The 14,736-nt window shown below is 42.5% G+C and overlaps 1 protein-coding gene across 1 annotated transcript; it reads right to left on the reverse strand.

Moving 5' to 3' along the window:
- Positions 1 to 9,122: 9,122 nt before the first annotated feature.
- Positions 9,123 to 11,912, reverse strand: LOC124035066 (UDP-glucuronosyltransferase 2C1-like). Its single transcript, XM_046348481.1, has 2 exons — positions 11,727 to 11,912; positions 9,123 to 11,121 (listed from the first exon to the last, which is right to left on the reverse strand). The coding sequence occupies exon 2, from the start codon at positions 11,110 to 11,112 to the stop codon at positions 9,502 to 9,504; it is 1,611 nt and encodes a 536-aa protein (XP_046204437.1). The 5' UTR covers positions 11,113 to 11,121; positions 11,727 to 11,912; the 3' UTR covers positions 9,123 to 9,501.
- Positions 11,913 to 14,736: the final 2,824 nt, after the last annotated feature.

The following is a 14,736-nucleotide window of genomic DNA, read 5'->3' on the forward strand; positions in this document are numbered from 1 at the left end:
TGTCTGATGGCCGTACTACTGACACACTGTGACCTCTTGAATGCAGCGCTTCAATAATGACCTTCATGTTGACCCAGTGGCTGCCGTCTTGAGGAAACACCAGGACTTTCCCACCATGGACAGCAGGAATAGAGAGGGTCAACAGGGTAACATTGAAGATACCAGGGAGACACATCCTCACTAGCTGCTTCACATAAGCATGCATCAATTTGACCTGAAATATACAAAAATAAGGTCAAATAAATCTAATGAAATTCTGTTTTGACATGAGAATAATTAAAACAGGCCTATTTTTTCTTCTTCTTTAGGCTACAAATAAGTCTACACCCTACAGAATATTGATTGGCCTACTTTAAAGTTTAGTCAAGTTATGTCAAAAGGTTGATTACGTAATACAGTATAATCTTTCACTCTGAGAGAGATTTTTTTTAAAGTCTCTAGACATTCTCGTTCCCCATCCGCAATTTTCAAACGCTCCGGTTTTTCAAGAGAGGACACATGTCGGTATAGAGAATGGGCGCGTTCGAGCTGATCACTTTTGTCCAGTCGGTCACCGCCTTATTGCATTGTAGGGATAACAAGTTTTGACCGCAAGTTTCTGCAGTTACTCTTCACCAACCTCATCCTACAGCCATCGCCTCCATTATCAACCAATCATTGGAGTGTTTTTGTTTGACCCACAGCAAACGTGACCAAAGACATATGACTAAAACAGGCAACTTTGCCGCTATTCATGCCAAACAGTGGGTATATACAAAATAATTATATTTGAGGCTCTCTCAATTCATTGTAGGCCTACAATGTACATACATATGATTTCGATTTGTGATATGGGGGTTGGAGACATTCTATTTCAACATTATAAATAAAAACGTTTATAATGGCAACTGCCATGCTGATCTGCGCCTTGCTGTTGGAAAACTATTTTACTGTCCGACTTTTCAAGTTGTTGCAGCTGAACCTTCCCCGACTTCACTCCGCGTCTTTCGTCTACAGTCAGTTGCTTTAGCCTTATAGACGGTGGAACTCCCCTGCCTTCTTTCGGGACTTTAACCATCTCTGGACCCACACAGACCTGCGCTTTCAACGGGGCTGGTCCCGGTCCAACAGCGCGATCAAGACCACCTTCCTCAACGTTGGTCTCATTGTTGAAAGAGCCGACTCTGCTATCTTGACTATTTATTATTGCATTTCGCTCCAAAACGGCATTTTGGAGGGAAATTATATTATAGGCTATCACAATTAATGTGTGGATGTCATCGAATAAATAATATACTTGGCAAATAAATTAATAAAAAATTTGAAGAAATTATGCATTCACACTTTTTACGTAATAGCACATTTTTACTGAATATGTGTGCAAAAAAAATCTACATTCATATTTTGCTACTTTCTGTCAAGTCTACGCATACAATTTGGTGCATACGTTCGATTTACACAGAACGCACTGCAACTGCCTGATGCAACGCAATGCTGCAAGGCAAATTCAGCGTTCCATTGGAAGTGAATGTACTTCTGGTGTATCGAAACGCAATGACACAGTCGGTGTGTTCGAAGCGTAATTCAAGAGCTTCGACTGTTTGGAGAGGAATTCCGAAGTTACTTTCGTCTGGATCGAAGCCAGTTCGATCACCTGCTCCAGATGGTTGGAGCCAGGATCACCCGGATGGATAACAAGTACCCGGAGTCCATCAGCACAGCTGAACGCCTGGCGATTTGTCTCCGGTAAGCTACATTCTAGTAAATTTTTAAAGCATTTGATACCATAATTGATTGATATTTGATATTGTTTTTATGTGCAGCCTAGCTAGCTAAAGGGCTCTAGTTAATAGTCCCTATTTGACTTCAGATGTACTTTTACGGAATGTTCATTGGGACTATAACTTTTCCCAAAGTTGGTTTATAATAATCCTTTTTTAATTATGAAATGTTACCAAATGAAAAGAAAGGTGCCTTCTGCCCTGGTGAAGGTAGGCTAGTCTTCTCCAGGACCCATTGTTGTTTAGACAGTTACAGTTATTCATTACATTCTTATTGGACTCACATACACTCAGAGAAAAAGGTTCCAAAAGTGTCCTTCTGCTTTCCCCATAGGATAACTATTTTTGGTTCCAGGTATAATACTTAATACATGGAACCCAATAGGGTTCTACTTGGAAGCAAAAGGGATACTACCTGGAACCTAAAAGAGATCTCCTATGGGGACAAACATTCTTTCTAAGAGTAGAGTTGGCCTGGACTACAGTTTATTGATATAGTCATAGACTGAATTGTACTGTTTCAAGGCATTGTTAATGATGGTTGATGAGTATTACAATATAATTAGTAAAGCATAATAAACAGTAATGAGGTAGCTATATGAGTAGATATAATATGTGGGTGGAATTAAAGTTGGTTGGTGAATACATGCCTGTCCCCAAGGAGGAAGACTGGAGGGCCATCGCTGCCGAGTTCCTGGAGAGGTGGAATTTCTCCAACTGTCTTGGCTCCATTGCTGGGAGACATGTAGTAATCCAGGCTCCACTGTGCTCAGGTTCGCAATTCTACAACTACAAGGGTAGATATTCAGTTGTACTCTTGGCTGTAGTAGATGCCATCTACTGTTTCCGTGTTGTCGATGTTAGTGCTTACGGCAAGGGAAGTGATGGCGTGACCTTCCGAGACTGCCTTTGGCCAGGCACTTCAGGATGGCACCCTGGATATTCCACCACCTGCATCACTCCCTGGGGTTGGAGACCTGGGATCTGTTCCCCACGTCTTCGTCGGCGATGAGGCCTTCCCTTTAAGACCCAACCTCATGAGGCCCTACGCTGGATGCCAGCTCCCATTGCCAAAGCCTGTAAGGATCTTTAACAAACGACTGTCCAGGGCAAGGTTAGTTGTTGAATGCACCTTTGGGATTCTGGCAGCCCGGTGGAGAATGTATCGGAAAGTGCTTGGTCACAGCCCCTCAAATGTCGATACCTGCGTGAAGGCCACGTGTGTTCTCCACAACTACCTGCGGAGGGCATCCCAGGAGCCACTCCGGATGGAGATGGCCACGCCAAATGGTCACCTTCCTGATGTCACCAGGGCATGTGCCAACAACGCCCCCAGACAGGCACTCCAGGTGATGGAGAAAGCTGACCACCTACTTCTCATCGCCAGCAGGTGAAGTCCCATGGCAGTATGCCGTGGTGTGAAACGGCTCTTTTAAGAGCCCCGTAACACAAAAGGTTATTTTAAGAACCATCCACCGTTGTCCATAAAATTGCATTTTTCGATTTGGGAGTAAAGACCACACCTTAACCCCTTCCCTCTCCCATTAACATCAGTATTATACACACCTGGCATGGCACAACTGCAGACCGATACAGGGACTACTCATAAAGCCTAGACGTAGTAGGGGAACTGCAGACATGGCCATAAAGAGAGAGAGGGCAGGGCACTGGAGATCTGAGGTACGAAGAGGTGTGTGTGTGTGTGTGTGTCTCTGTCTCTGAAAAAAAGGGAATAATGTGTAGCCATAACACAGCTAAACAAACAAATGGCCCCTGGACGTCACCGACCAGTCGATGGAACATAACCTCACAAAAAGTTTCAACACCCTGGTTTTCAAGTGGTTTTAAATGAAAGAAATATATTGACCTTTAGTCTCGTAAGAGACCAAGAGCATCTGAGAAAACTCCGTATGAGTTTCAATTCAGAAATCTATGCAACACTAATTATGAATGCTATCCTAAGACTTTATTAACAAATGACTTTATGAATTGACTGAATTTAAACGGAACTGACGTGTGTGAAAAGAAAGGTACAATGAGGGAGGTCAAAACAACAACCAGACAACTCCTCTCCTCTTCCTGTCCTTCCTGTGAGCTGGTCGGCCCCGGCAACTCCTCTCCTCTTCCTGTCCTTCCTGTGAGCTGGTCGGCCCCGGCAACTCCTCTCCTCTTCCTGTCCTTCCTGTGGGCTGGTCGGCCCCGGCAACTCCTCTCCTCTTCCTGTCCTTCCTGTGGGCTGGTCGGCCCCGGCAACTCCTTTCCTCTTCCTGTCCTTCCTGTGAGCTGGTCGGCCCCGGCAACTCCTCTCCTCTTCCTGTCCTTCCTGTGGGATGGTCGGCCCCGGCAACTCCTCTCCTCTTCCTGTCCTTCCTGTGGTCTGGTCGGCCCCGGCCACTCCTCTCCTCTCCCTGTCCTTCCTGTGGTCTGGTCGGCCCCGGCAACTCCTCTCCTCTTCTTGTCCTTCCTGTGGGCTGGTCGGCTAAATTGACTCCATTTCTGAAAGGGAAGAGAAAAACAACACATACAAGCTTAACATAATATGACACCATAAAAGGTGAGATTTATGTTAACTAAATACTGTTTGCATAGTGTAGTTAGTGGCATAAATATAGTGTGGTAAAGTTGGTAATACTTGCTGTTTACTCATGGAATTTGTATTTCAGATCAAAAGATGAATATGACAGGCAGATATTTCGATAGCAAACTGTTTTAGGATATTTTCTAACCCAGAAACAACAGCTATACATTTGCCTCATATTAATACTTTGATCTGAAATACCAATTAACCTACATGACTATACTGTAAAAATGACCTACTTTACTTCACTGTCGCACACTTATGACACTACCTGTGATGTGGAGAGAAAAAAAACGTACCATTGAATTCGGCTTGGAAAAGCAGCTGATACATTTGCTTCTCTTTGCTGAGGCAGCCTCCTCAGGGTTGGCACCAAGCTCATGGCAAAGAGGGTCTCTTCATCCTCCTTCCTGTGAGCATCAGGTTGGGCTGCATCCCTCTCGACGGCTTGGAGGAGCCTCTGCTGAAATGAGTTGAGTGGATCTGGGGGCTGGTACCTCTGATGACACCTGGTGTGACATTGTTCCTCTTCGATTCTCTCTCTGTTTCTCTCTGTTTCTCTCCACCGTCACATCCTGCTCAACGAGGTCCTCAGTGGTCACTTCCGTGAGGTTCATAATAATCTCAGGTGATCTTAGATCCAGAGGTGCTTCCTCCATTTCATCATCTTACATAGCTGCACCGGTAGTGGTCATACTCGTGGTTGATGTTGTAGAGGGTCTCACTCCACCGGTGGAGGTGATGGTCGCATTTGTAGATGACGTTGATCCAGAAAAGAAAGAATGTGGCAGAAGCGCCAAGGCTGCTGACCTGAAGCTGCTCACCCAGACCTCTTCTTCTCTTTCTCTGCACTTCTCTCTCTCTCTCTGATACCTGTCCCTGAGTCCTCTCCACTTCCTCCTACAGTCTTCTTCTACATAGACATGAACATGATAAGCCAAACCATTACCTAGCATAACTATAGTTATTAGATAGCTATCATGGACATGTCACCTACTGTACACATAGACACACACACACACACGGTTATCTGACCAAGTTACCAGGGGTACAGTAGTATCTACCATTTCGATTACTATTTATATAGCATACACACTCTCACTCTTTCAAACATTATTATTTGGTAAAGTTATCAGGGGTAGTAACTAGCATAATTTGACTATTTCTTTCACACACACCTCATTGGCTAGGTTAGCTAGCTAGTTGACGCTAACTAGCCACATCTAGCACAAGCTCACTACTAAACTAACCTGGCAATCCTACTATCGTAGACACTTGTCTCCAAGCAGCATTTTTTGTGTTTATGTCCCTGTACCTGTCGGCAGTTGTGTCAAACGGACACGGTTTTGAGGATACTGCGAAAATGATTCTCTCCTCCATGTGTCCAACCGCATGCGACCATTTGCAAAAGGTACCTGCTCAGCCTCCTCCTGTACTCCCTGTTCACCCATAACTGCGTGGCCACGCACGCCTCCAACTCAATCATCAAGTTTGCAGACGACACAACAGTAGTAGGCCTGATTACCAACAATGACGAGACAGCCTACAGGGAGGAGGGCCCTGGTGGTGTCGTGCCAGGAAAATAACCTCTCCCTCAATGTCAACAAAACGAAGGAGCTGATCGTGGAATTCAGAAAATGGCAGAGGGAGAACGCCCCTATCCACATCGACGGGACTGCAGTGGAGAAGGTGGAAAGCTTCAAGTTCCTTGGCGTACACATCACTGGCAGTCTGAATTGGTCCACCCACACAGACAGTGTGATGAAGAAGGCATCAGCGCCTCTTCAACCTCAGGAGGCTGAAGAAATCTGGCTTGGCCTCTAAGACCCTCAAAAACTTTTACAGATGCACAATTTAGAGCATCCTGTTGGCTGTATCACCGCCTTGTATGGCAACTGCACCGTTCGCAACCGCAGGGCTCTCCAAAGAGTGGTACGGTCTGCGCAACTCATCACAGAGGGCACACTGCTTGCCCTCCAGGACACCTACAGCACCCGATGTCACAGGAAGGCCAAAAAGATCATCAAGGACATTATCCACCCAAGCCACAGCCTGTTCACCCCACTATCATCCATAAGGCAAGGTACACTAGAATGAAAAACAGCTTCTATCTCAAGGCCATCAGACTGTTAAATGGCCATCACTAGCCAGCTACCACCCAGCTACTCAACCCTGCACCTTAGAGGCTGCTGCCTGATATAGATAGACATGGAATCACTGGCCACTTTAATAATGTTTACATACTGCTTTACTCATCTCATATGTAAAGACAGTATTCTAGTCTAATGTATTTAGTCAATGCCAATGTAAATTGTTAGATACTACTGCACTGTTGGAGCTAGGAACACAAGCATTTCGCCACACCCACAATAACATCTGCTAAATATGTGTATGTGACCAATACATTTGATTTGATTTGATACATACTGATAACCTTATGCCTAACCCTAACCTGGAATGAAGACCCCCAAAAATGTTTTGTGTTAAAAAAAGAAAAAAAGAAAGAAAAAATTGGTCTGTCAAACCAAAACAATGTGTGCACTAAAATTACAAAAAGTTAACTCTGACAGCCCTAATATATATATACAGTTCCTTGCAAAAGTATTCAGACCCCTTGATTTCTTCACATTGTACTGTGTTAAAGTGGGATTAAAATGGATTTAATGATATATTTTTGTCAGCAATCTACAATCTAATCATGACCAAAATATAGTTGTTGCATAAATATTCAGTATTCTTTGTTTAGGCAAGCCTAAATTAGTTCAGGAGTAAAAATGTGTCTTAACAAATCATATAATAAAAGCGGTTGATACATGGGCCTTCTGAATGGTGCAGCGGTCTAAGGCACTGAATTGAAGTGCTAGAGGTGTCACTTCAGACCCGGGTTCGATCCCGGGCTTTATCACAACTGTGCTTGATTGGAAGTCCCATAGGGCGGTGCACAATTGGCCCAGCATCGTCCGGGTTAGGGGAGGGTTTGGCCAGGGTAGGCAGTCATTGTAAATAAGAATTTGCCTCATAATGAAGGGCAGTGATTGGTAGATGGGTAACAATAACAAGTCAGAGATTGAATAATAATAATGCTGTGGATGATGTATTAAACCACCCAGACACATCAAAGATACGATAATCCTTGTAAACTGCAGGACAGGAATGAAACTGCTCATGGATGTTACCGTGAGGCCATTGGTGCTTTCATTTATTTGCGCAATGGAAAAAAAGTGATAGATAACAATACAGATTTAAAAAACAATAAAAAAGAACAGTGTGCAGGTGGTGCTGAAAGGCCAAAGGCTTATATGAGAGTTAGGCAATATGGAGGAGATTACTGAGTAGATTGGTTCACCAGGCTGACCCCCAGTCTTCGCTTGAAGTTGTTGAGGGATGATGATGTTTTGGCAATGTGAAGATAACAATTCCAGAGTATGGTACTGTACCTTTGGAAAGTATTCAGACCCCTTGACTTTCCAGATTTGGTTATGTTACAGCCTTATTCTAAAATGGATTAAATCGTTTTTTCCCCTCATCAATCTACACACAATACACCATAATGACAAAGCAATAACAGGTTTTTAGAAATGTTTGCAAATGCATTACAAAAAACACACATTTACATAAATATTCAGACCCTTAACTCAGTACTTTGTTGAAGCACCTTTGGCAGCGATTACAGCATTGAGTCTTCTTGGATGGGGAGCGTTTATGTACAGCTATTTTCAGATCTCTCCAGAGATGTTTGATTGGGTTCAAGTCCAGGCTCTGGCTGGGCCACTCAAGGACATTCAGAGACTTGCCCCGAAGCCACTCCTGCGTTGTCTTGGCTGTGTGCTTAGGGTCGTTGTCCTGTTGGAAGGTGAACCTTCGCCCCAGTCTGAGGTCCTGAGCGAGTGTCTTTAGGTGCATTTTGGCAGTGACTTCCATCTGGCCACTCTTCCATAAAGGCCTAATTGGTGGAGTGCTGCAGATATATGGTTGTCCTTCTGGAAGGTTCTCCCATTTCCACAGTGGAGTTTACCCCACCAACATTTAAATGCTGAAATCGCCACTGGCATTGCTTAAAATGCTACGGCCCTATTATACACTGAGTGTTGTTGGGTTTTTCACAGCCAACAGTTTCCCATGTATCAAGAATGGTCCACAACCCAAAGGACATCCAGCCGACTTGACACAACTATGGAAAGCATTGGAGTCAACATGGGCCAGCATCCCTGTGGAATGCTTACGACACCTTGTAGAGTCCATACCCCAATGAATTTAGGCTGGTAAGAGGGCAAAAGGAGGGAAATATACTCTCTGTATTTCTAAGTGAACTAAATCTAAGTGAGGCTTTCAAGCAGAGTCCTTTAGAGAAAAGTCAGACAATAGAAACCCTTCTTCTGCTCTATGCAGACCACCTTGGTTGGCTTATTTATTGCAGATCAATGCTGTCATTTTATAAGCATCAGTATGAAAATCCCTTCACATTCCTCCCCGGATCTCATAGGATTATATTACCTCTGAATTATCAACCCTTCTATAATATATATATATATATATAGAATGAATGAAGAATGATGTTGTCGTTAAAGTCTGTATAACAACAAACTGAAAGTTCTTAGTCCTTTTGAAATGACCTCCACAATAGATGTGGAAGAAAAAAAGAACAAACCAATGAGGGACAAAGTGTTTTTGGCAAACATCTAAGCTGCATGATATCTTCAAACATCTAAGCTGCATGATATCTTCAAACATCTAAGCTGCATGATATCTTCAAACATCTAAGCTGCATGATATCTTCAAACATCTAAGCTGCATGATATCTTTATTAAAAAACAGAGCTCCTTAACGGTCTTCTGAAGAATCAACATTTACATCAGTTTAACTATTACACACAAAGAAAGCAGCCACACACAACTATAACAGCATTCATATTTAAAGTGCACATTTGGACTTTCCTATTCAAACCTTTGATTAAATGGGCTGAACAGTTAAATGGGCTGAACAGTTAAAGTACAGTTGTAAGTTTAGCAAAATCTTCAAAAAACAAATAGATAAAACATCTGTCGACAATACTGTATGTCTACATCAATGCCACATATATTTGTCATGTGAACAAAAAGTATAATGAGTGAGACAAGTAAAAACATATTGTTGTACCACACTGTGTACAGATGAAAGCCATAATCATTCCTCTTTCATTTTCATTTTCAAACATGACCTGCAACAGAAACATCTGATAATGCCAATGAAAGCCAGCAGAGTAAATAACACAACAGTCAGTAAAAACACCATTACATCTACAGAGTGGTAGGAGTACCAGGGCATTCTGTAGGACTCTGTACGCAGGTGAGCAGCACCTTTGTGTCTCATGACAAACTCAATCCAGAAGAGGGCAGTGTCCAGGGGCTCCATTGGCACATCCCTGTGTAGCCTGGAGAGTCTCTGCATGTTCGTCCTGTAGGATGGCTCATCCAGAACTTCCTGTAAGGCCTGGGAGAATATGTTTCTATCTAGTGTTGCTAAATCCACAACCTTTGCTACACCCTTCACTTTCATTCTAGAAAGATTGTCAGTTTGGTCGAACACCAGAGGAAGGCCTACTATTGGAACACTGTGGTAGATAGCCTCAAATATCCCATTTGTTCCTCCGTGAGCTACAAACAGCCTTGTCTTAGGGTGTCCTAAAAGATCATTCTGAGGCATCCAGTCAACTAGTAAGGTGTTGTTGCCCAGAGTAGCTGGCCTGTCTCCTTTATACCTCCAGATTACCTTCTGAGGCAGTTGGGCAAAAGCAGCAGCTATCTCATCAGCTATATCATGTGGAAGCTGCCCAATGAAAGTCCCCAAAGACATGATAATGACTCCATGCACCCCAGAACTCTGAACAAACTCCTCTAGTTCTTGGGGAAGAGGCTTGGCAGGTTTACATTGGAACCCTCCCATATATATAACATTAGGCATGGTGGGACGAGGGAACTCAAACACAAAGTCAACTCTCATGAGCCATAAATCAGCAGCTTGAAACAATGAGAGGTAGTCGACCTCAGGACCAAAGTAACGACTAACTACGGCAGAATAATGAGGTTCTATTGTCTGTCTGTACATATACTGCCTGGTGATATAAACAAGGAAGTTACGGACCCTCTGAAAAAAACTCATCTTGTCTGTTAACTCTGCAGCAGGAATTGGAACATAAGATAGTGGAGAGGGAGCAATAACAAAATGACCCTCACCGCTTATAGTCCATCTAACATTGAAAACAAGTGGCACATTTAAATAGTGCGCCAGCACAATGCCTCCCCCATTTATTGGGTCTGCCAGAACCAAGTCATACTTGGTTTCTCTAATAGACTGCATCAACTGTTTATTCTCTAACATTTTGATTATCATCTCACACACTTTGCGGTGAATTTCAGAAAACCCGTCCTTCAACTCCATGTCCAAACTAAAACGAGTCCAAGCAGAGTTTCCCTCTCTCTTTATCTGTATTAGTCTTGACACAAATGAGCTAAATAATTCCTCATCAGCTCCACCTGGACTATCAATTGTGATTGAACTGTAGTGGGGAGAGGTTTCCTTGATGTACCAGCTGTCTGATGGCCGTACTACTGACACACTGTGACCTCTTGAATGCAGCGCTTCAATAATGACCTTCATGTTGACCCAGTGGCTGCCGTCTTGAGGAAACACCAGGACTTTCCCACCATGGACAGCAGAAATAGAGAGGGTCAACAGGGTAACAATGAAGATACCAGGGAGACACATCTTCACTAGCTGCTTCACATAAGCATGCATCAATTTTACCTGAAATATACAAAAATAAGGTCAAATAAATCTAATAAAATTATGTTTTGACATAAGAATAATTCAAACAGGCCTACGTTTCTTTTCTTTAGGCTACAAATAAGTTCCTACACTGTCCACAATATTGATTGGCCTACTTTAAAGTTTAGCCAAGTTATGTCAAAAGGTTGATTAAGTAATACAGTATAATATTTCACTCTGTCACAGAAATACTTTTTTTACATGAGACATTTTTAAAACAGGCTTGATTGTGACCGCTTAATTGTATTTTTTTTCGCTACAAATAAGTCCCTACACTATCCACAATACTGATACTTTCAAGTTTAAACAACTTTTCATAAGAAAAAATTGATCACGTAATACAGTATAATCTTTCATTCTGAGAGATCAATTATTTTATTTTCCGATATAAATGTCTCTTGAACGTTAGGAAATAGTCCAATTCTGTAGATTTTGCCGAGGTGAAACCTATTTCACATCCTAATGTTAGGCTACACGTTAACATTGTATTATTGTAGCTCCGAATCAACAATCTATCGTGAGTGTGAACAAACAACGTCACGATAGAATCAATTCATGCGGACCTAATTTAATTGAAGGCTTACGTTCCGGTTTTAATCCAAAGAATTTGAAATGAAGGCTATTTCAGAGCCCGTCTGTCTATAAATCAGTTCGAAGGTATTTGTAATAATCTCGGAAATCAGAGAGGAAGAGGCGAAATCAGTATCGTCTCTAGACATCCCCGTTGGCTCCCACAATTTTCAAATTCTCCTGCTATTTCTGTGTTTCAAGGCCGTAGATTTGTCAGCATATAGAATGGGTGGGTTCGAGCCGACCGCTTTTATCAAGTCGCTCACCGCCTTTCAAAGCGTATTGCGTAATGACAGGGCCGGTCCTGAACGTTCTGCAGCCCTTGCCGATACAAAAATCTGCCTCAGCTAAAAGTTGGAGGAACAGAACATAATAGCAGCCCAAATAATAAGCCTATGCTACAAGGGTGGTCTTCTGTAGCTAGGGTGGTCTTCTGTAGCTCAGTTGGTAGAGCATGGCTATGGGTTCTCCCGGGACCAAATGTATGCACACACTGTAAGTTTTTAAAAGCAAATGGCATATATTATTATTATTATTATATTATTATTATTATTATTATTAAATTAAACACAATTTTTAACACATCTCGTTATTGGGCTATATTATCAGTTCAATGTCAATAACATAGCCTAATATTTTCAATCTGATTAAATTTATAAAATCACCAATGCCCTGGATGTTCTGCCACCCTAGCCTAGACAAGAATAATTACATTTTAGCATTGGTTGAAAGGCCCCGTCCTCCCTCATCCTGGGAAAAATATGATTTGAAAAAATTAAAATTTGAATAATGATTTCAATAATATGAATAATACGCAATGAAAGCACTTGTGCTGGTTATAGACACTTAATAGCGCGTTTTTAAGTTTCAAAAGAATGAGACCTCCGCCCTTTGCCTCACAATGGTTTGATCCACTGCCTCCCAGCACTGAGCAGTGGCACAAGAGGCAGGTACTGTGCATGTGTGGGAATCTGACAGTGTCTGTCGTTGGTGGCTGACATCCAGTAAGTAGTTCAAACAAAGGATATGTTAGATATTTCTTTACTTCTACAACTCAATACAAGAAAACACATTTATAACCATCACCAGTCTTCATTTTCACTGCATTAAATTACAGGTCACTCTCTATGTTAGCTAGTGGTTAGCAACATTAAATTACAGGTAACTCTCTATGTTAGCTAGCGGTTGTAACGGCGTTCTTCGTTTGTCAAAAGAGAGTCGGACCGAAATGCAGCGTAGTGGTTACTCATGGCTTTAATGAAGAGATCGCGATACATGAAATAACTTATACATATACAAAAACAACAAACGGAACGTGTGAAACCTATTACAGCCTATCTGGTGAAACTACACAGAGACAGGAACAATCACCCACGAAATACACAGAGAAACCCCGGCTACCTAAATACGGTTCCCAATCAGAGACAACGAGAATCACCTGACTCTGATTGAGAACCGCCTCAGGCAGTCAAGCCTAAACAACACCCCTACTCAGCCGCAATCTCAAATACTACAAACCCCCAATACGAAACACAACATAAACCCATGTCACACCCTGGCCTGACCAAATATATAACGAAAACACAAAACACTAAGACCAAGGCGTGACAGCGGTTAGCAACATTAAATTACAGGTCACTCTCTTTGTTAGCTAGCGGTTAGCAACATTAAATTACAGGTCACTCTCTTTGTTAGCTAGCGGTTAGCAACATTAAATTACAGGTCACTCTCTATGTTAGCTAGCGGTTAGCAACATTAAATTACAGGTCACTCTCTATGTTAGCTAGCGGTTAGCAACAGTTTGCTAGCTATCTACAGTAACATCAACCATTGTTTGCAGCTATTTGAATTTGAGTCAATGAGAGAAGTTAGCAATGCAATGTAGTGTTCCTTAGCTGGCAAGGTAACAGAGGGTTCGTGTCTACCGTCTGAAAGGCATTCAATGCACGTAACTAACGTGAGGTTAATCCAGTCAATCGCACCATAGCAATGTTGTTTTGTGTTGGCAGGGTTCACACACACACAATAGCTGAATTTGCAGAGCTAGCGAGCAAACTAAAGCAAACATTAACTATCAAGCTAGATAGTACCTATTCCATTTTATGTGGCGTAGTCAAACATGGAATCTTTGCTATTGTCTGTTTATTCCAAGATCAGCATGCAGCTGTAGTGCTTCAAAGTCCCTGTGATAAGGTTAGCGATAAACTGACCTCCAAACTGAACAGAACTACACTATCTTCTACCGTTGTCTTAAATATCAGTAATGGTTTCATTTCAAAAGCTAAAATTGTCGCTAGGGGACTTTGAAGTACCTGTGTGCGGATCTTGGAGTAAACTGACGATAGCAAAGATTATATAGCAAACACCACAGAAATGAGATGCCCATCTCCTACTGTAAATAACCTGCACACTGTGTGTGTAGCCAGCCAGCCAGGTAGATTTTTTTTTAAAAAGACAGACATCAGAGTATTTTTTTCAGTACACCAAAACGCAAGGTAAGAACCCTAGTAGCCTAATATCTCAAAGACTAGTTGATAAAATGCTCATAAGAAAGAGGTGAAATGGAAATGTTTCACAATGATGTCATAAGGCAGAGCAGGCAACAGACAGCAGAGCTGGGGACAGATGGGCAGGGACAGACTGGCAGAGACTGATAGGCAGGGACAGACTGGTAGAGACAATGCCATGGATACCCCCACTCTCAACTTAAACTGGTGACTGAACTAAGATTTGTTTAAGCCAAAGGTATTGCTGTTGTGATTAATTGTGTAGTTTTTGGTACCGGTAGGTAGGAGTACGGCAAACACCTTATTTCATTTCTAGGAGACTGTGAGACTGTGAAGACTGTGAGGCAGTGAGGGTGGTGAAAGGGAAAGAGCCAGGGAGAGAGACTTCAGAGGACAGTGTCACAGCCACGGCAGGACCAGGTGTCAACCTTGTTGCCAGCTGCACCAGTATAGGGGACAGTGGCACAGACACGGCAGGACCAGGTGTCAACTTTGTTGCCAGCAGCACCAGTATAGG

This window comes from Oncorhynchus gorbuscha, linkage group LG05, assembly GCF_021184085.1.
Source record: "Oncorhynchus gorbuscha isolate QuinsamMale2020 ecotype Even-year linkage group LG05, OgorEven_v1.0, whole genome shotgun sequence".
NCBI classification, from domain to species: domain Eukaryota; kingdom Metazoa; phylum Chordata; class Actinopteri; order Salmoniformes; family Salmonidae; genus Oncorhynchus; species Oncorhynchus gorbuscha.

What these genes read in the sequence shown, in the direction of transcription:
- LOC124035066 (XM_046348481.1), bottom strand. Translation starts at nt 11,112, where the DNA reads ATGCATGCTTATGTGAAGCAGCTAGTGAAGATGTGTCTCCCTGGTATC.